Below are 23,190 nucleotides of genomic sequence, written 5' to 3'. Positions count from 1 at the left end.
CTGCCAGACCCGGAGATCAGCCGAATGGACTCCAAAACGGCAAAAATCAAATGTTTAACTCTAGGGGAGCTGGAAAATGAGCATATTTTTCATAAAAGTGTCCCTTTAAGATATTCCATAATTCGGATGTCTGTCAAGACACATTTCTTACCCTTGGCAAGTTTGTTTAATACATTCCCTAACTTGACAATGCGTTCAGATGTCCATAGAGTACTCTTAGGTCCATGTTACAATCCATTACACAGTGTCTAGGACATTTAACAGCCCCTCATTTGGCAGTAAGGCAAAACTTATTAAACCACTCTCATCAAAGAGATCCAAATCATTGAAACTCACAACCATCTCACTTGATTCAGTCCTATATCACTGTCCCTGCAGGTTCAAACAAGGTGATGTCTGGCTGTTCCTTACGCTCATCACTCTCAGTCTGAAGTTATCATCATTATCATCAACTTAGTTATATAGCCCTGAAAACGCAGTCTGTCTTAGCAGTCAGAGAAAGACAAGGCCCATGGCCGGGACTGTGTATTGCATTTAAACTGCTGTAAATTGCCTCTCTTTTCCCTTCGCGACTGCCATTTCCCATGTAATGGTGTCTGATGGGAGAGACTGTGATTTTGCTGTCAAGGCTGAAAAGGCTAGCGCTTGATTTGAATGTGCTGAGATGCAGATTAATTCAATGGGAAAATGCAGAATATAAAAGGCAGCTGTCCAGAAGAAAATGAGACGCATGAGTTTTGGGAGTAGTTACCGGGAGCGACTGACGGTGCCAGTATTATAATTAGTGTTTTGTAAACATATTTGTTTCATTTATGTACTTTACAAAATACATTTTACTCATCATTTTGTACAAATAAAACATGAAATATTTAAAGAAAGTGTCCTACACAAACACATTCAAATGTGGCTGGTTTGGGAAGGCATTGTAAGCTCCCAGCATGCACTGAATGAATAAACTACACTGTCAGAAAAAAAATATCATAAAATGGTCCCTAGCTGTCACTGAAGCTGTACCCTTTCAAAAAGCATGCATTTGCAACTAAAGAGTTTATATTAGTACCTCAGATGTACAGTATATATTGGTACCTAAATGGTATGTACCTATATGTTCTTGTTTCTGTACCTTTCAGTCTAATTCAGTAGAGCATTGCAGTATTAGTGCAAAAGGTCATGGGTTCCAACACACATACCTATAAAAATGTGTACCTTGTAACGCACTGTAAGATGCTTTGGATAAAAGTGTCTGCCAAATGCATAAAAGTGTAAATGGTACTTGATAGGACCATTTGAAAGAGTACTACCCCATTGCCAGCTGGGGACCATTTTTTTCTGACAGTGTATGCAATACATTTTGTGTTTACCTTTAGTTCAATCATGTGGCACCGACTCAATTCAGTTTATTGGCTAACAGAGATTTGAATAGAAATGATGAAACTATGATATCAGCTTCTGTTCTGCAGTTCTACCTGCAGCATTAAATCAACAGCAGTAGTACTGCAGGGACAGTAACTCGGGACAAAAGCTGCATTCTACCAGAAACTCCAAATGGTTTCCCATAATTCAACCCTCAGCATTTTAACTCAGCACGGCAGGCCGCAGTTCAGAAGAGTCTTTAGCAAATAAAACACTCCCGTAAAGAACCAGATGTCAGACATCAGCAGAATAGGATGCAGGTTGAGCCCGTCTCACGGGGATCTTCTGTAGGCAAACTGAGAAATGTGCTGCGGCTCAGTTGGCTTTTTGGACGGAGATCAAGAGCGTGAGGAAGTACAGGTGCAGAAGGTCCCACAGTGCGGAGAGGCTAACCTTCCAAACTTCATAGATTAAAATATCATAGCGCTGTTAGTTATGTGTGCCTCGCAGGCAGGAAGTAATTGGTATGAGACTGCCAGCTCCAGTGCTCTCTGCATTTGGGTTAAAGGGAGGCATTTGTTGTAGCTGTCAGGAAAATGACTGGATGACACATCTGTGCTAAACAGAGAAGGAAAGGCTTTAATTACTTCACTCAGTATGACTTGTCTTCTGATGGCATAAATGCACAAAAAATAATATGTCTCAGAAAAATGACTCGAGCAACTGTGTTTGGTCAAACTGTCACAACAATCTTTCCATGCAGTGATAAACTGTAAGTGGGATATAAGTCGCACCTGCTCATAGCATCATTTATGTGCATGAACTGTCAGTTTGGTTTCTAATTCAGTGATGGAATGTCAAATATCACTTTGAATGTCAAAGTGCACCCAACTAAAATGAATGCTTGCATTGGGAAATATGCCATTTTACAATTATTTTTCTATCACTGTATCTTCTTTTGATAAATACATGCAGTTTAATTTAAGGTCATATTTATCTGGACGCAGTCAGCGTATTCAATTAAAAGGTTATAGTTCAAGAATATCTAAAGTCACCACTGGTGTACACCAGGGTTCTGTTTTGGGCCCCCTTCTTTTCATTATATACCGTATATGCTTCCTCTTGGTTATATTTTAAGGAAATATGGTGTTAATTTTCACTGCTATACGGATGACACCCAACTTTACCTGTCTGCCAAACCCACCGGTTCTTTTCCTCCTCCATCCTTGTAAAGCTATCTAGCTGAAATTAAAAATTGGCTTTCAGCAAACTTCTTGAAGGTAAATGGCAACAAAACTGAGTCTCTGCTGGTTTGCATCAGATCTCTGTTGTGTCTAAACCTGTTTCTCCTTCACCTTCATTGACAATACCGCAATTTGTCCTTTCTCTCAGATTAAAAGTTTGGGTGTCATAATGGATAGCACACTATCCTTTGTAACACAAATTAATATTATCACGCGGATTGCATACTTCCATCTGCAAAATATTGACCATCTTCGTCCCTTTCTTTCAAATAAGCAGTGGTTTAAAGTGATTTTAGAACAGCTAAGCATGTTTTAGGTACTTCATTCCACATCATGCCTAACAATGCCCCTTAAAAGTTTTAAAACTCACTATTAATCACTGCTAGGGCTTACTGCTTTATTTTACATTTTTTGTTTCGGTTAAATTTTTTTGGCTTCTCATTTTAAAGGCTAATTCACACAGATCCAAAATCCAACAAACATTCATTATAAATTTGAATTGAATTGTTTGTTGGTGTTGGTTGGATCAATTTGAGAGAAACTTTAAAACACTTTAGACTTATTAATGGGACACTCCAACAGGAAATCATATTCTATACATCTATCTTAAATGCAAATGTCTTTTAGGCCATAAGAAATTCTTTGATCCTTCAAGGAGTCTCTCACTGCCAGGGTCCAGGCAGATTGATTCATTAATAGGGCTCGCAGAGAGATAACGGCCTCATTTGCTCTCCGCTTATTACCTTGGGAAAAGAACTTTACTACAGCAGTGATGGAAATAATGACGACGGCCCAATTTAAACAGACGAGATTCTTCAGGAGACCAAATTATCACAGAAACAATGAAAGAGTTTGGTCTTTCACATAAAATCTAATTCGAAAGCAGTTCAGCTTGCGTCTTGCAGCATGTTGCTCATCTGGAACAGATCGTTTCGAAGGAAAAACAAATTTCCTGCTGATATTACACAGATTATTTTCATTGGCTACAAGCAGACAGATGTCATGGAGAAAACCTCATTGGCCATGAGAAACTCTTTCTCTACGCTACTCAACCTAACCAGTAAGTTACATCAGTCGATAATAATCCACAAATCCTTTCTGCTGCTTTGACGAATTTGTAATTATGAAAATTTTATTCATCTTGAAAATCCATCAGGGGCTAAATTCTAAGACGATTTGAATTAAAACATATGTTTAAAAGAACATCTTTTTAGTACCTGAGACCCAGACAGGAGGATAATATAAATGTCAGGAGTGTTTTATTCAAAATGATATAGTTGGGGAGTCTAGATCATGCAGAACAACATGTACCCTGTCCTGCCCTTCACTCCAAAGCCTACTTTCTATGCTTTGCCCTCCCCTGACAATGTCAAAGCCAGACTTGTGATTTGTTAAAGGACACCATGTAATGTAAACTCTACATATTCTATTCATTTGTCGTCGACCTCCATATTCTGTCTGGTTTGTTTAAAGCCGCGCCACAAAAAAAGAAACTCTCAGTACTTTATAGTATCACTAAGTATCGTCATTTTCGAAACTACAATACATAATATCTTACAGTTTAATGTGTTAATATTTTGGTGAAGAATCAGTTTCGGTGGTAAACACCTCTGATGATGTGTGGGAGAATCTGTACTGTCTGCTTTCATACTGTAATAGGCACTTTGGGAAATGTCCAGAAATGTACACCCACATCCGATTTCACTACACACAGACACCCTGTAAACATCTAATTAAATTTTGACAGATGGACAATTATAACAATACATGGTACGTGTACATTAGTCAGGATATCTTTTTTATTTATAACCTCTATTATGGAAAATGCTAAGCAGCAACCAAGAATATATTTTATGCCTAATGTGTTTTACGCACTTGAAGTTACACACCATAATGACGGCAACTCGTATCATTTAATTGATACTGAAAGTTTAATGCGCCACAGTGCCGGGCTTTTTTTGTTAATAAAAAAAGTTATTTCCATATCGTAAAGAGTTAATGTCTGCATCCAGTCAAATGTCCCTAAAAGCTGACTAGTTGACTACTCATTATATCTCATAGTCATGTCAGACTGAGCTGTAATCTCTCTCTCTTTAATGAAACACTTTGAGCAGATGGAGCATGTCAACATGCAAAGCATAATAAACTAGCCCTAACCGAACATTTTGCTACTTAAATACGTGCTAAAGTTAGCACTTTTACTTGTACTGTTATTGAAGAAACATTTCATAAAGTTATAGGACAGAATGTATATATTATCCACAGTCATCACTTACATCATCCACAGTCTGCATTTGATATGTTACAGGCAAATATTACATCATTTTGCTATTAATGCTTTTAAAAATGCGCTAATAAGCAGGTTTGCATGTATTTTTTAGTCTATAATAGTAGATTCAGAGTCCCTCTTTTGTGAATAGGAAACAGTGAGGGTGGGTTATGATGGAATATGAGTTCAGAGGACTTGATCGACTAAAGTGCTCAGATGCAACCTTTTATGGCCCTGGCCCTTCATTGCCAATGCACATGGTCCGAATCCCCTTTATTTATCTCATTCAATCGCACCACTTAGACAGTAACCTCTCGAGAAAAGCTTGACCCTCACAATCGTGTCCTCTGATTGGCCAGAGCAGGGTCAGCCGTCGAATAGTGAGGATCTTCCAGATGTCCTTCCACTCGTAGTGGATGGGGTGAACCTTATATCAGAAAGCTTTTGACCCTCTGTGTGGTATTATTCAAAGGAGGATGGTGCTAAACATGTAAGATGAAACGTGTCTTATTAAAGTGATAGGTCACCTAAAAATGAACATTTAGGTCATCGTTTACACATTCTAATACAGTAAAGTTCTTTCATTGAACACAAACGAAGATTCACTTTTATTGTGTGGTCAAAAAATGATGAGTGCGCATTCCTTAAAACAAGTTTTCCGTGGAAAAATTGAGTAATACAACTAATTCATTTTAAAGAAATACCAAAAATCAAAATAATGTCATTAATGACTCACCCTAATGTTGTTCCAAACTCGTAAGACCTCCGTTCATTTTCAGAACACAGTTTAAGATGTTTTAGATTTAGTCTGAGAGCTTGTTGACCCTTGAAATCTATGTACGGTATACTGTCCATGTCCAGAAAGGTAATAAAAACATCATCAAAGTAGTCCATGTGATATCAGTGGGTCAGTTAGAATGTGTTGAAGCATCAAAAATAAATTTTGGTCCAAAAATAACAAAAATTACGACTTTATTCAGCATTTTCTTCTCTTCCGCAATTGTTGTGAAGCGCATGCGCGAGACTAAAGTCACGTGACTGCAATGACGCGGTATCGTGTTATCCTCAGACATGTTTGCGAAGCTTTTTTTCAAACTTATAGCGTGTATCTTCCTCAGACTGTAAACAAAAAAAAACACAAAAAAATCTGGGGCACACCAGATAACACGTCATCCGCGTCACTGCGGATATTCTTGCGCATGTGCTTCACAACAGATGCGGAAGAGAAGACAATGGTTAATCAAGTCGTAATTTTTGTTATTTTTGGACCAAAATTAATTGTCGATGCTTCAACACATTCTAACTGACCCACTGATGTCACATGGACTACTTTGATAATGTTTTTATTACCTTTCTGGACATGGGCCGTATACCATGTAGATTTTCAATGAAGGGTCAACAAGCTCTTGGACTAAATATAAAACATCTTAAACTGTGTTCTGAAGATGAACGGAGGTCTTACGAGTTTGGAACGACATGAGGGTGAGTCATTAATTTCATTATTTTCCTTTTTGGGTGAACTTTCCCTTTAATTTTTATTTTTGGCTGAACTATCCCTTTAAGATTCTGAAGCTACAAGCTTCATTATACTACATAATGGCAGCCACTTTAACTTTCATTTTCTAAATATAGTTATCAAAGCATCTTAAAAAAAAAGAAATAAGATTGAAACGACAGTACAGTAAGAATTTGTTGTTCCAGTGCATGAAGGTGTATGACAGATATACAAGTGGTTTGTTTGAGTGACATAACAGTTTGAATTGATTTTGGGGATATTTATCTTTATTCCTCTGGGGAGATTAGATTTACACACTTACTAATCCGTCATCTCAGTTTTAGTTCAGGCTGAGTTTCTGTCCTCAGAAATGAATGGCTGAGATGGTGTATAGGGGGCAGGGGGGCTTTAAACAGGTCAGGGGCCACAGACTGGGATGAGGAACGTTCACGTTCATTTCTTTTGCTTCTGTCTGACATGGATCAAAGGTCACCAGCACGGGAAAAATAGGAGAGGGGGTTGGAGAAGTAAAGTCTCAGATTTGTGCCTGCCAGTGCATGTAATCCACAATCTTGTATGTCCCAAAACAAATCTAGACAAAAACAAACACACGTACACACACCCCCCTCCACCCTTGACCATGAAGGAGAGTGATAATGGGCCGGTAATTCAACCATACAGTTCTGGATAAAATACATTCAAAAGCACACATTTGTGTACAGACACATACAGTATACATAAAATATATATACATACACTTATGTATATTTAATTCATGTGTCCATCCACCACTGCATGTCTACCGCAATGCAAACAACAAGAGCTGTGCATATTGTAAGCACAGCTGTACTTGGACGACACCTCAGAGGGGAATTTCGACTAAGGTCAAAACAAGACGAGGTATATAAAAGTCAAAGTGATATAAAAGGAGACTTAACTATAATCTTATAGGATATATAAGAGAGCTGTAAGTGTGCAAACGTCATGGAAGAAAGCAATCACATTCATTTTCTGACCTCTGACAGACCAGATGAGATATTTTGTTGAAACTCAAGAGTGAGCAATTGATGTAACGTTGATGTAAGTGGTCACAGTGGCAGGTACATGCCCAATTTTATCACATTTTTATTATTTGATAAATCCACATTTATGACGTGCTTCTTCAAATGTTCCTTCAGTGACATCGCTGCTCCCTCTTTTAGAAACTGGAACAGCAGCCACATCAAGCAATGCCCCCCTCTCTATGCCCACTAATCCCTGAAAGATGATCTATCTATGTCCCGCTCTAATGCTCGCCCAAACTGGGCACAGAACAGGAGGAGGTCCTTCCTTATCAGCCAGACAGACACCCATCCCGATCTGGGGGTCCAATCCTCCCTTTTCTGCCCGTTCTGTAATTAGATGATGTGTCTAGGTCTGGTCGAGGATTTGTCCAGGGTCGGTGGTTGATAGTGTTGTTGTTGTTTTTTCTCTTAACACCCCCATAAACCCCACACTCCCTCTCTAGTGTCAGGCTAATGTCAGTTTTATTTGCCAAATGAATGTGTCTGACACACCATGACGTTGGCGAGATCATTACGTTAAGTGCTGAAGGACACACAGGCTCGATGTACGTCCATTCACCACGAACTTGACACAATGGACCATGCAAACATATCTCTAATTGGATTTTATTATTTTTGCTGATTCAGAGAACAGCCCCCACGCTTACATCAGAAATACACGGGTCAACTGATGCGTGACTGTATGGGAATATTTAATTTGGCAGACACGATTTTGGACAGTTGCCCATTATATGCACATACCTACAGAAATGCAAGCTTGCAGACCTCGGGTTCTGACAGCCGCCCCCATTGATTACTAAATGTATATTACCATTATTGGCACTTTAGTGACAGTCTGCTTTAATTAACTGTTTTGGGGCATTTCAGCGTCTATCGATGGAGCGGTGTATTGATGCTGTGACGCCGTCCATATGGATCGGCTGACATATTTCACTAAAACATTAGTGGCGGTATCTATTTAGATAATGATTGCTCATTCTAACCGTCAATTTTGAGGACAGATGTAATGATGTCATACCTTATGCGTATAGATCTTTTTATTTAATGTTCGTAATATGTCAGGCTTATTAGATGCTGTTTGTATTCCCTAGGGTTTTTATATATTAAATCCTAAAGAAAATCGTGTGAAAGACACTAGACAGAGAGAGAGCACATTGCACCAATGTTTAAGATCTAGAATTGTAACTAATATATGCTCGTCTCCATCCATACAGCCATCAATCTATCATAACCATCAATAGCATTTTAGTGACGATACGGTACATATGAAGAGTTTGGTTCCAACACGCAATAAATCCATTTTGACTAATTTCAGTAAAAATGTGTTTTCTATACCAAAAAAGTGACAAGATGAAAACCACTATTTTCTGTTACAAACTTTTACATAGCATCTTTAGGTTATAATAACATTAACATTTAAATTCGTAATTTGATTTTTTAAAGATTTATTTAAAAAAAAAAACGATAATTTTTTCCACAAAATGCAATAAATCCATGACGTTTTTTTCTAAATGTTAAAAATTTATTGAATCAATATATAAATGTGCATTAATCTTTGCCATGTTATATTGATTTAGTTGACTGGTATTATACACTGATTAAAAATTAATGGCATTAATCAAAACACTTACTTTGTCATATTAATAACAGTGTCATTGCTGCTGTCATCCTTGAGACGTCGTCGCAGAACTTTTTTGACACCGATCAGCTGTAACATTTTTTGGTCCTGCTCGATTTTCGTTAGTTTTGTGTAAAATAATGGAACGTTTTTCTAAAGATCCGCTGGGGTCAATGTGTTAGCATGAAAGTACAAGATGAGGAAAACTAGGATTCTGTGTATTCAACGTGCTGCCATTGTTGTTTACAATGCATGGAATGGTGCGCTGTGATTTGTTGAGCGGATTTATTGCATTCTGCAAAAAAAGAGGAATGGCGCTTATTGCGTTTTGGGAATAAAGGGAGAAAAGATGACAGAATAACATGGTGAATATTGTATTTTGCGTAAAATTAAGATTTTACTTTTAAATACTGACCTGATACATTAGTGATTTTGGTGTTTATTGCGTTTTGGAACCAAACTCTTCATATTTCCTTTTTTTAATAGAAAGCGCAGTACTTTTGTAAAGTTGACATGTACTGCGGTCTCACACACTTGTCATGCATGCCGCTTATAACCTCATTTTTACCTCATATCTACCCAAAACTTTACATGTAAATGCATATTTCCCTACCTTCCGCCTTCCCAAACGCTAAATGAAAGTGCTTACTGTACTATCACAAGTTACAGTTGGAAAATTACATCACACCTGTGAACGTACAAGTCTACATGCAGTAGACTTCAAGCTGGCTTGAAGGTTATGTCCTTATTTAAGTTTTGTGCTTGTAGCAGTAACACCTCTTTAGCATCTCTCTCCTTCTCTCTCTCTCTGTCTTTCTTTCTCTATTTCCATCCGCTGCACTGTAGCTGCACCTCACTGCATGGAAACTTTCACCCCCATCCCTGACAGTCACACACCCACATGCACACAAACACATGCAGCACGGCTGAGAGCGGTGGGTGGAAGGGGAGGAGACTGTGTCTGGTAAGGTTGAGCTGTTTACAGTGTGGGTTTATAAAACAGCAGACGGGGGGGCTGTCCCTACAAAGAGAGGGAGCAGGGAGGAGAAACGACAGACAAGGATAGAGAGAGAGAGTGACTGAAAGAGAGAGAGAGACGTCTGAGAGGGTCTGCATACGGTCTGCCCAGGACAGAATGATAAAACAGCAGGCAGGCATTGGAGAGTAAGCTTTTTGTCAGCTGACATCCACTACACAGTTGCAACGGCGTAGGAGATGCTGATGTGAGAAACGCAAGATCAACTTTGTATGCTTTGCATCACAAAAGGGCACTTTTTGTCTCTTCTGTAAGTAAATCTTTATTTATGTTGTTTTAATATGAACTGTAGTTATAGTGCTGTCTCATATGTAAGGAGTAATGCAGATTTATAATCATAGACTTATTAATATCTATATAAAAGAAAAAAGGTTACACTATAGAAACAGTTGTCTTAAAGGGGTCACAAAACTTTTTAGTGCATTTAACAGATGAATGAGGACGCTTTCTTTCTTTGTTTAAGGAAAAGGGCAGGAATTGATGAGTTGCCGCATCTAAGAGCGTCTAGTCATGGGTGACTGTAGGGAACTTACTGAATAGATTTTAGTGCTGCATCATGGTTCAGCAAAGGAGCCACAAATACTCGTCAGTCATGGACAGCGATTCCACCAGAGAGGCGTTTGCGGGACTGGCAGCAGATGATGACGCTGAGGTGTTTGGACACGTACCGTCCAACAAAGACCCCAACTGGTGTAAAACCCCTACTGGGCACATAAAGAGGCCAATGAATGCTTTCATGGTGTGGTCTCAGATCGAGAGGCGAAAGATTATGGAACAGTGGCCTGACATGCACAACGCTGAAATTTCCAAGCGTCTCGGAAAACGCTGGAAGATGCTCCCTGATTTCGAAAAGATACCTTTTATCAAAGAGGCGGAGAGATTGCGCCTCAAGCACATGGCCGATTATCCTGACTATAAATACCGTCCCAGGAAGAAGAGCAAGGGGTCCACTCCTGTGAAACTTGGGGAGAAGCTTCCTCTCAAATCCAGCAAGTCCCATTCGGGAAGATCTACTAAAGGGCTTAAGATCAAACCTGCTTCTTCCAAGCATAGAATGAACTTCAACAGCAATAAATACAAGAGCTACAGCGAGAGCATAAGCGACGATGACACAGTGGATGTAGACTTGGAAAGTCCAGTGATACTGCAAGAAGATCACAACCAGACGAGACATTTTGTCCTTCACCAGCAAGCTACCAACTCTTCTGAGGACCAGCAACCAGTACTTGAGCTCAGAGAGAAAGTGCCCATCTCTCAAACCAGCAACATCCAACATCCAACTTCTGATAATGAGTGCCCGACTCCTCCAGAGCCACGGGGGTCGACCTCAGGTAGATCCTCAACTCCGACCTCCACCAGCTCCTCCTCTTTGGTGTCCTCGGCCTGTTCAGATGAGGAACTAGAGGAGGAACTCTTGCACATCATATCTAACAGTATTCCTATGGACTGCTCCACTCTGGACAAGGACTTTGAAGCATTTCATGCCAACTCAGGATCCCATTTTGACTTCCCAGATTACTGCACTCCAGAGGTGAACGAGATGATTTCTGGAGACTTGCTCGTACCCAGCATCTCAGACCTAGTGTTCACTTACTGAAGTCCAATGTAATGTGACAGGGCCTGCATAGCTGCCAATTTGAAATATCAGAGGTCCTGAAAATATTTGGTCCATGTCGTACTTGGACGATTCCCTTTTTCCATGTGTTTATTTTTCTCAATGAATTCCATAAGTGCTATTGCTTTTCCGTTCCAAGCATGTCACATCTTGTTGGTTTAGCTAAGAGACACGCAGGCCTCTGCAGAGCTGCTCAGTAAAATGCTCAGTTTATCGATTTCTATGAAGAGACATCCACAGACATCAGCCGGGTGTAATTTTCAGTTACATGAAACAAAGTTTTAACAGCTGTCTTGATGAATGTTTTAAAGCTTACATTAATGTCTCTAAGCATCTGATGGGCAGCAATAAAACTCAGATCGGTTCCAGGCGAAGATCTGTATCTATTTAATATCCAGTCATGTAATTTTCATGACAGCTTATAACATTGATAGTGCTGTGTTGCTACCCTTAATCATCTCCATGAAGAGACGTCAATGAATGTTTCGAAAATGTGCAGATCCCCTGACGGTATTCTTGCATTAATATTAAAAAACTAAATTGGAAAGGATTAAAAGGAAAAGATGAGTGAAATCGTAATGCGTAATAAAATTTGCAGCCTATGTAACGCACACAGCACAGCAACCATAATGCGGGAACCTAGCCGAGAATATCACTGCAGACATAATTCATATCATATTTTTTAATTAGGTAATAGCACTTTCATCGCCTCGCCATTGCCGCAGACCGACGCACATGTGTGATTTAAAGGCAGCTCTGCATTGGCCCTGCGTGCAGGTGGTTGTGTGTATGCGAGTCTGTTGTGCCTGAACTGTGGACAGAGGGTTTGGGGTGTGGGGGTTACGATTGGTTCTTTCAGGAAACTGTGCATCTGTCCATGCAGGCAGCAGCTTTTATGCAGGGGTCGAACCCTGCGTTCACTGAGCGTCTGCTGGGGGTGGGCAGGCTTGGGGGGCCTCCTGCACCGGTTCACTAAAACGCGCTTAATGTCTGCAGCCCGGCTGCAGCTGCCCCGATCGGAGCGAGAAATCTGTGTCTGCCAGCTGGCCCCCATTGACTCTCTCAGGGATTGTTTGTCTAGGTCCTAGTGCCTCCCGTAGGTAATTCATCTGTGATGATCTGTGTGTGCGTCTCTCTCACCCACACTCTCGAAGAAACCATCTGAGGTGACAGATTTCTCATTGGGTTTCCAACAGGACCCATCCCTTTTTCACCAACAAGCTCTTAATAATTTCAGCTCGGTTTGGCACAACAACAGTTATAAGAAGGGACAACAAACCCTGCAGTTCATATCTTACATAAACTGCTAATCCTCTTCAATTCCTCAAGATTCTGTGGCATGGTGCGCACCCTCAGCTGATAGCTGAAGACGTCAGAATGAACCTGCTGGGTGGTTTAACCTCACTGTTTGGACCACTAAATGACTACTTTTGTCACATAGACCACAGTGGCATACCTAGTTTTCATCTCGCTGTGTTCCTTACTGTAGAAAAGAGCTGACTGAGATAGTTCTTATCAACTGTATAACCGGTATTTTAGAAAGTCTTAGTTTTACCAACCAGTTTTTAGTACATACTGTAAAGTGACACCACATACTGAGGTACAATCACACACACACGTTATTCAGGTATCTGTACTTCAACTGAAAGTGAAACATTTATAGACAGGAAAGGAAACACGGTCTGTGGTACACGAGGCCTTCTTCATAAAACGCAAACATATTTGAGGAATCTGAGCAATTTGTACAAAGAGGAGCAATAGGCCTCAACATATATGTATAGTAATGAAAAATGTAGTGCTTTACAATGGAAAGCATTTAAATGCTCAAAACCGTAGAAACCTTTTAGAAGGTTCGTGGACATTTTCATTTCTTTAAGACTGGAGCAATGGACAGTATTAATTCATAATACAGTAGCATTAGTTGTATTATGAAAAACCAAAAGTTTGCATGCTTCATCAGGATAGTGAAAGAAATTAATAGGCTTGAGCCTTCAACAATCATCAGGGAATTTTTTCAGGAATGCAATACATTCACTATTGTAATCCAGATCTTGCACACTCTAAAGGGGATCGCACACCAGCCGCGCAGCTCAGCGCCGCGCCGTTCTAAAAAAATTGAACACATTGTTTTCTATGAGTATACGCACACCGGCGCCGCCAGGTGCCGCCTGTCCGCGCCACCCAGCTGTGACTCAGGAAGTTGCTCAAATCCCTGTCGTGCCACACAGCACCACTCACATAGTTTAACATTAAATAACATCATATTTGTCCCAAATCATTAACGATTAACATTGGCTGCTAACGTATATTTTGCATTTTGAAGTAGACGCTATCTGACGAAGCTCGCGCTATTTAATGTGCACTTCCGGTTTACAATACCTCCGAGTTCTCCTAGGCGCGACGCGGCGCTGCGCGCCGTTCTAAAAAAACCAAACGCATTGTTTTTTTTGAGTATACGCACACCGGCGCCGCCAGGTGGCGCCTGTCCGCGCCGCCCAGCTGTGACTCAGGAAGTTGCTCAAATCCCTGTCGCGCCACACACATAGTTTAACATTAAATAACATCATATTTGTCCCAAATCATTAACGATTAACATTGCCTGCTAACATATATTTTGCATTTTGAAGTAGATGCTATCTGACGAAGCGCGCGCTATTTAATGTGCACTTCCGGTTTACAATACCTCCGAGTTGTTCTAGACGCGACTCGACGCGGCGCTGAGCTGTGCGGCCGGTGTGCAATCCCCTTAAGTGTGGCAGCATTGTGTCAAAATGGTCAAAATTTGGTCACAAACTGTCACTGGGCCAGTACCCTTATGTGTACCATTTAGGTACTCTTTGGTACCATTATATACCTCTGAGGTACTAATACGAACTTTAGGTACAAAGGTTACCGCCCCAGTAACAACTAGGGACCGTTTTTTGACCATATGACAGTGATATTCTGAATTAATCGCCACACCTGAAGTTCACACCTAGGGACAAGTTCATGTAATAAAACATGAGCCAATCAAATCTTTCATACACTATGGAAAACTGTAACAGGTTACACACTGAACCAATACAGTACCAAACACCAGCAGTCAAACGGACTCAGGACAAAAACATCAGCCCACTGTGGATCAAGGATGCACTCCATTGTATGTTATTGTAGATGATCTGCAGTACAACTGTATGTAGCATCAAAGGTCAATCTGCAAAGTTGTACCTTTTTAAATATTAAATATCTTAAAATCCAATATTTCTTTTGGTGCATTTTTCAGCTGTAAATAAAACGTGTATTTAAATGTATTGCACTTGTGCTCTGCCAGCATGTTTTTATTTGCCCATTTGGCAATGACTTTTATTTTTTCTTATTCATTTCTGATGCTGTCATTTATTGTTTTGAAATTTTAGAAAAAGCACTAGAAAATAGAGTAGACACATCACAGATGGGCTCAGGCAAATTAGTGTCAAAGTGATAAATGCAGAAAGCTGTATATAACTGAAGCGGTGTAAAAATACCCATCTGGTCTGCACCTCCTACTCTGGGCTGGCGATTAATGAATAGCATTCGGTGGGACTGAAAGCCAAGGACAATGCTAATTTCACACAGGCAAGACTCAGCTTTGCTAAACCTGTCATATGTGGAGCATGCGATTTCTCAGAGCTATATATGTCTGTCAGAAACCTGCTGCCAACAGGCTGCCAAAAATCACTTAGAAGCGCCACCAATAAAGTGTTAAAGAGAATCCCTTTCCAATCAGGCCTGAAGATTTTGACAGCATTATATGCAAAAGCTGAAAGCTGAAAGGCTTCACAAACAAACAGTTTTAAACATGCATCAGTGATGAGCTTCACATTTAAGTCCAGAGCTTATTAATATTCTGAGGATTTGGGTGGTGTTGCTTTATTTATTACAGTTAAAACAAAGATCTTTATTATTTTTTTAATTCACATTGGAGTGGTTTCCCAGACAGGGATTAGCTTAAGCCAGGACTAGGCCTTAGTTTTATTATAAAAATTTAACTAGTTTTAACAAACATGCCTTACTAAAAACATTACTGGTGTGCATTTTGAGGCAAAACAAAGGGGACTGATGTATTTTAAGATTATGTCAGTGCAAATTGTTTCAGTTTAGACAGCTCTTACATTTATTTTAGTCTAGGACTAGTCTAATTCCTGTTGGGAAACATCCTCATTTTGTTTTTAATGTGAATCTTGTGAATGTAATCCTTTACATAAAATACAGACTGCAAACTATGACCATGTTGCCCCCCAATGAGATCTGCCTACATAGTTAGCTGCCTACCACCTACTGACTGGTTTGAAATGCTTGCGTTTGGCACCAACTACAAACAGTGTTATGCACAGCAGACTCAACTCTCAAATTACTTCAGTTTGACCGTGGATGCTAGGCTACTGGATACTCCATTAACAAACATAAACATGTATAGCACACAAACACTGGGAAAATGAAAGAAATTCTTAAAGGAAACACCACCGTTTTTGAATATTTTAATATGTTCTTACCTCAACTTAGATGAATTAATACATACCTTTCTTTTTTCAGTGCGTACACTTGATCTTTTTACAGCGCGTTGTGAATGTGTTGGCATTTAGCCTAGCCCCATTCATTCCTTGGGATCCAGGCGGGGATGGATTTGGAAGTCACCGAACACTTCATGTTTCCCTGTTTGGGGACTGTTGCATGAGTGGTTACATGAGTGGGTATGGTGGCACAAAATAGAAAGCGTGGCAATTTTTTAAGCGGATAAAAAATGAGAACTATATTGTATGGCGGAAGAGCACTTAGTTTGCAGCACTTTGACCTTGGGTGCAGTAATATTGACAGAATTTTCAGGGAGAGGGGGAGGAGTCAGGAGTGATGATGTTACCCCGCGCCGAGGTCAAAGTGCTGCAAACTAAGTGCTTTCAATTTTTTCCACTTAAAAAGTCGCCACATTTTGTTTTGTGTGACCATGCTTACTGGTGTGGCTGCTCATGTGGCGGTCCTTGAGTGGGGAAAACATGGAAGTGTTTTTGGCTTCTAAATTCATTCCTGTTTGAAACCTCATGCTGCGTTTACACCAGTCGTGGTAGAGGCGGCAAAAACGCGCTATTCGCGTGTAGTTGGGCGCTTGAACATTTGGGTGTACTCACTTCATTCGCGCGTGAAAATCTAGTCATTTGAGACATTCACACGGAAATCCGCGTCATGGGAGGGGCTTCTGTTACTCTGCTGAGACTCCGCTCGCTTCCTGTAATCATGTCACTACTACAGCAAGGTCCTAATTGGTTAACGTGGTCCGGAAATCCGCAGAAGTCCAGATTTTTCAACTCGCGGGTTTCCCGCAGCAACGCTCAATACGAGCAGAACGCGCCGCACCTAACCCGCGTACCGTGCCGCAGGATGTCTAATCGCGTCTTTGCATTGACTTAACATGTAAATCACCCGCCTCTGCCGCGGCTGGTGTAAACGCAACATAAGAATTGGATGGGGCTAGGCTAAATGCTAACACATTCACAAAGCGCTGTACAAAGATTAAGTGCATTCATTGAAAAAAGATAGGTATGTATTAAATTGAGGCAATAACATAGTAAAATCCTGAAAAACGGTGGTGTTTTCCTTTAAAATACATTCTTAAAATGTACTTTAACAGATACTATTTATATTTTTATTTCCGTCATATGATTATTTTTACATTATTCTCCCTGAAGTGAATTATGGAATTGCGATCTCCCCAAAGGACACAAAATGATGCCTTAAAATAAATATATATCAGGTCAAAATGAAGTGGAGGCAACATAGTAAAGAGGTCTAGCCATTGAAGCAGCCTTCTGGAGCACGCCAAATAATGCCTAAAAATTCTGCCTCGGTAGGCAGCTCACTTTTTTGGAATTGTTTCCATTGTTTACACTTCTATAGTTATATGTCTCTTTCTGTAATTGCTTTCAAAAGAAAGCTTGACATATTTTACTGAATGTTTTAGTAAGGTTTTACTTTATTTACTCATGCCCGCTGTCAAAAATTGGTTTTGGGGTGGCACAGTGGCTTTGTGGATAGCACTGTCGCCTCAAAGCAAGACTGTCCCTGGCTGGATTGGATGGGCTTTTTTGTATGGAGTTTGTATGCTCTACGTGTGTCAGTTTGGACTCCTGGACAAATTGTCCAATCCCCAACTTGTGTGTAGATTAACTGGTTTTCGCCATAGCCATAGATGCTGAAATGGTGTTGGTAAATAAATCAATTAAAGAATAAAAAACTGGTTTCTGAATGGTCAAGCCAAACAACTGATCCGTGGTTTATGATTCTTGTTAAGCCTGATGTACTTACACATAATTATGTGAAAATGATTGTCAGCAATGGCGCTGTCATGAAGGTATTAAAGTTTTAATTATGGTCATAATATATTTGCTTAGGAAACATAATTTCTAACCTCTGTAATAGACTGTGAATTGTTTCCTCTGCCAATTGTTTCACCAAACTGCAATAAAACAAGAAGATTTACACATCTGCGACCTTGCTGTCAAAATCTAAAGTCACTTTTTTTCTGATTTACTGTTTTCTACATAAAACACCCTATATAATGTAAAGGAGATTCTGTGAAAATATAACCTTAATATCTGAGTAAGCCATGTTAAAGATTGAAATTAAAGATTATAAATCAAACTTTGATGCTCCTAATCTCAAAATTACATTATGGAACTGCAATTGTGTGCAGAAATGCTTATCTGACCTTTAAGACAAGGATATGGGGAAAGTTAGCAATGCGTTTCTTATTCTGCAGTGAGACATTGTATGTTTCTCTGTGCGTCAAAGCAGGTTACAGAGCAACAATAGAGATGAAGCATCTTGGTGTATATAATGACGATGGATCTAAGCGACGCAGTTCGTTTTTGATGGAGCCATCACTGTAATGACACACTCATCAATAAAGTGCTTTAGTTGACATGTGACCTTTCGGTTTGTCTCTATGAGTGTTCGTGGGTATATAGAGCATTCGAAAAACAAACGTAATGTATAAATAGAATTACAAACAGACTTGCACATTAAGCTACTTTTCAAAAAATCAATGATTTATAACGCAGATTAATGTAAGCATATGTGTTGTCAAGCTTTCCATATGTAGCTGGCAGTTTTCTAACATACGTTTGACACAGTCCTCTCATGTATGTCTGTTTCACGCTGTGGGTTTCTCCCACTCTGCCTGTGACGTGAGTTTCAGAAAGGATGCAGATGTTCTTGTGGTCAGAGCGCACAGGCATGAAAGGTTGCAGTAACTTTACATGCACACACATCTACCCCACATGACATATGACAAGTCTTAAGCGCTACCAACAAACACAACTGCTTTTAGGTTTACATTAAACCATTTGGCAGATGCTACTTTCCAGAGCCACTTACACTGGATTCTAGCATGTGTGTTCCCACCGAATCAAACCCATGACCTTGACATCGCAAGCATTACGCTCTACCAGTTAAGCTATGGTGAGCCTCTTCACAGGGAGTAAAAGACATAAAGTTTGTTGATTTAAATTAAATTGCAGTAGTTCACACAGCTAGTCTGCTTTGAAGAAATACGTTGGCTTAACTTAAATAAAAACACTTTTTCGTCAAACCAGTAAATAATATCGTAAACACTCCCCCATCTACTACTTGCAGGACAAACAGATAGCTCCTCCCCAAAGTCATTCATTGGCTGTGCCAATTTTGCAGTGTTAGGTTAGTCATGTTTCTCAAACATACAGAGCAATGCTTTAGACGGTTTCAGCAGAAATAACATAAACAATCGGCTTTTGTGGACTAAACGCAACTTCCGGTAAACTTCCATATAGAATCAAAAACAGAAGAGTTATTTTACAGTCGTTCATTTCTGATAACCAAGGAAATTAATGACAAGTAAATTACCTTCGAACATATATCGTATTTAACCAGTGTTGGGCAAGTTACTGAAAATTAGTAATTAGTTACAGTTACTAGTTACTTCTTATAAAGAAATTGAGTTACTCTACCAGTTACTGTATATCAAAAGTAATTAGTTACTAGGGAAAGTAACTTTTAAGTTACTTTTATGTCTGCTTTTTAAATGTAAATATGAACAGTACTGAACAGTCAAACAATAAAATGATATGGATGGGTTATTTTACACGTAATTTTACACCTAATATATCACATACTGTAGGAGCATATTTTGCTTTAGATTCAGCCGTTGAATATTTTTGTTAGAAATTATCTTAATATGTAAGCTTAGTTTATTTATGTATATCATTTAGATCATTTAGACAAATATTCTGTATGTTTACATTGAAAATATGTGTGTTAAAATTGTGTATTGTCTCTTTAAAAATGGGGAGACAATTGTGTCAACATGTCATATTTTCTAAAATAAATTATAATTTTATTAATTAAGCCAGAAACGTATCTGATGTGTCCTGCTGCCAGGCGCGGTGTGGTTCATGGGTCCTCCAAAGGTTAGACCGTCTCATTTCAGTTCTCTTCGCGAACTTCTGAGGCTTTCACCTTGAAAGACCGAGTGCTCACCTTTTAAGGTCGCATGCTTAGCAGGGTGTGGCCATGGAATTGGGACACAGCTTGTGAAGCTTGCGGCGGGTAGTGTGCTCTTTGGTCATATATTGTTTGTATGTTTTCTGTTGGTTTTAAATGATACACAGGATTAAAGGAAGATATTTAATCAGAAAACCAAGTACGTGGATTGTTTTGTCCGACGGACACAGAGCGAGTAGATTGTTTTGTCGGATACGGAGCGAGTGAAACTGAAACTGAAACTAAATGCGCACTCACACATACTATGGAGTTTTAACACGTTTTAACAGTTGTACAGCGCAGTGTGAATAATATTATTTTTCTGGAAACAACAATCGCGGATCGTTCTCTTCCATGAAGGCCGATGTAAACATCTAATATATATATATGAACATTTCTCAGATTTATTGCTTTTGTGGACTACAAATGCAAGTTAATGTCATACTGGGATTGCTTGGCAAAGATAATTTACAAACATGAGACCGGATGGATTATGACTGGCGCACAATTTTTAAAGAAAGGTATGTGGTCCCGTTTAGATTTTTCATGTTCATTCTATATGCACTGTCAGCCATGATGAAGTTTAATGATTCATTGCGCCGCCCACCACGGTCATGCGGCGTTAAATCAGAAATTTCTTGTCTGTAAGTGTTATTTTTTTACAAAATAGAGTAACGCGAGTAACGAATTCATTTAAATTTCAGTAATTGTAATTGCGTTACTTGATTAAAAAAAATACTTCGTTACATACTCGTTACTGATAAAAGTAGTGGAATTACAGTACTTTGTAACGCGTTACTCCCATCACTGTATTTAACGTGTATCAATCAACTATTAAACTGAGCTAACTTTATTGTGTAAAATAACTGTATACAATGTTAGCTACCGGTCATTGAATTCTTGCCTGGCTGCCAAACCTCTCTGCACAGTTGTGATCCATGCTCGTCATCTGCCCTCATTTTTAGCAAACCAAAAATTTTATTTTTGACAATGTTTTTGTTTCAGAGATGAGCTTAGACCAATAAATAAATACAGACCGGAGAAAGTATTTAAACCTCTAAAACCATACATATTTTTTCATTTAACTCTTTCCCCGCCATTGACGAGTTATCTCGTCAATTAAGAGAAAATATTTGCATAAAAAAACTGTGTTCCTGATGAGGTTTTATGTTAATCTGTAATACCGCGATTATCAACTTACACAATTTATAAAAAAACAAGCAAAAAGTATTTGCTAATTTTAAACTCTGTGTATGTTTTGATAATCATTCTGAATCTGATCTCTAACAAAATTCCTTCACAAAAATGCATTTAAAAAAAAATAAAATAAAAATACCCAAATACCAAGAGTTCATAAGCAGAGAAAAAAATAAAGATACAGTAGGATAAAACCCATTATTGGCTCAAATATAAACATTTTTCCGAGCTTAATTTACCCAACAATTGGCTTCATTGTTTTTTGACCCAACATTGGGTTGAAAATAATGGTCGTTTCACAGGATACACGGCAAGCAACAAAATCGCTGCGCGGCTACAGCTTTTCTCGTGTAGTGGAAGAGTTTCGTGCAGCATTTAATGCCAATATGTTTATATTCAACTGCGTCTGCCATTAAGAGCCGTGTCCACTGAAGGGGCAGGCTTTTGGGTGAACGAGCAAGGCGTGCGGACCAACTCCGCTTTCCCTCTGTAACCACTCCCATTTTGCCACTGTCAACATGTCTTCTATTGACAATGAACTAGATACTCGCGGCTGCCGCGTACCGTGTGAAACGGCCATTATGCAGAATTTTTTAGAGTGTAGACTTCCTGTGCGTACCTTGACTTAACAATGGTAAAGCATATCACTTCCAAAAATATAATGACTTTTTCAAATACGCAATGTTTTGAAAGTGCAACTATTTACACTCTTTAGGGAAATCAACCTTTGAATGGTTTACTTATAATTGCCTTTAAAAATTAAGCAGAGCACTGTTTTGAATGATGTGGCAAATGCAAATGAAGTTAAAGTGCCTCTAGCCCAAGGGCTCAATTATGTATTTTAAAGCACTATGAGCAGAATTGAAATTGAGATGTTCCTTTTATGGTGCATAGCACTAACTGCTATGACTTCCCTCTTGCCAAGTTCATGGGAACAAATATTCAAAAAGTTTAACAATATCACAGCACATTCGGCTTACTCTTCTCAAACAACTGCCACAGTGGGTGCTTGATAGACACTCTGGCCTTGATTCCCGGTCCCCAGTAAGCTAAAGTACCTTCCTGTAACTAATACCGCACTTGAGAAACATTACTAAAGGCATAATTTCAATCATATACAGCAATCAAAAGCTGAGTCCTTAAAAACAGCACTCCCCAAGCAGAAAAGTACATATGTACAACCATTATTTTCCAAATGCAGCGTGCCAGCTTGGCCCACAATGTCTCACTTTAATTTTAAGGCCTGCTGAGAGAGCACACCATTCATTAAATATCGGCAAACTAGTTCGTTCGCACAGCTCCGTGATGGATGCCCACAAAATCTGTGTCCAGTAAAAGCCAAGCCTCATCTGTGGAACAACTTATTGAATTTCCTTGGGTGCTTGGCTAAGCAGATAGCTGTTTTACAGTGTGAATGATTGGACTCTTATATTTCACCTCAACCGGCTTTCCAGTGGCTTGTACGGGTGAGTTTGCCAATAATGGTGTGCATTTGAGCTCCTTTTCCGAGGGCTGGAGACTGAAATGTGCCTTTCTGTCCTTGCTGATTTATCTAGTGGTCTTTCTTATATAGGCTGCACATGGGAGAGGAATTAGCTGTATACTGAACTGCTGTGTCAGTCTAGTGTTGTCCATACTTAGATCAATTAGAGCTCACTAATTGCTGTACCTCCAATTATGCGGTGATAAGCAGTTGATGGGACGATAAGGGTCTGTGTTGGGATGGTGAGTGGAACCTAAAGATCTGGTCGGGTGAATTAAGGTTGCGGCGGT

The 23,190-nt window shown here is 39.4% G+C and overlaps 1 protein-coding gene across 1 annotated transcript; it reads left to right on the top strand.

Moving 5' to 3' along the window:
- The first annotated feature begins 10,057 nt into the window (after window positions 1–10,057).
- sox12 (SRY-box transcription factor 12) lies at window positions 10,058–12,955 on the top strand. Its single transcript, XM_055184161.2, has 2 exons — window positions 10,058–10,329; window positions 10,543–12,955. Exon 2 carries the CDS (start codon window positions 10,636–10,638, stop codon window positions 11,674–11,676), a length of 1,041 nt encoding a protein of 346 aa, XP_055040136.1. The 5' UTR covers window positions 10,058–10,329; window positions 10,543–10,635; the 3' UTR covers window positions 11,677–12,955.
- Window positions 12,956–23,190: the final 10,235 nt, after the last annotated feature.

Source organism: Misgurnus anguillicaudatus, chromosome 14, assembly GCF_027580225.2.
Source record: "Misgurnus anguillicaudatus chromosome 14, ASM2758022v2, whole genome shotgun sequence".
Classification (NCBI taxonomy): Eukaryota; Metazoa; Chordata; class Actinopteri; order Cypriniformes; family Cobitidae; genus Misgurnus; species Misgurnus anguillicaudatus.
The sequence above is the reverse complement of the archived record's forward strand: the minus strand, read 5'-3'. Positions and strand labels throughout refer to the sequence as shown.

What these genes read in the sequence shown, in the direction of transcription:
- sox12 (XM_055184161.2), top strand. Translation starts at nt 10,636, where the DNA reads ATGGTTCAGCAAAGGAGCCACAAATACTCGTCAGTCATGGACAGCGAT.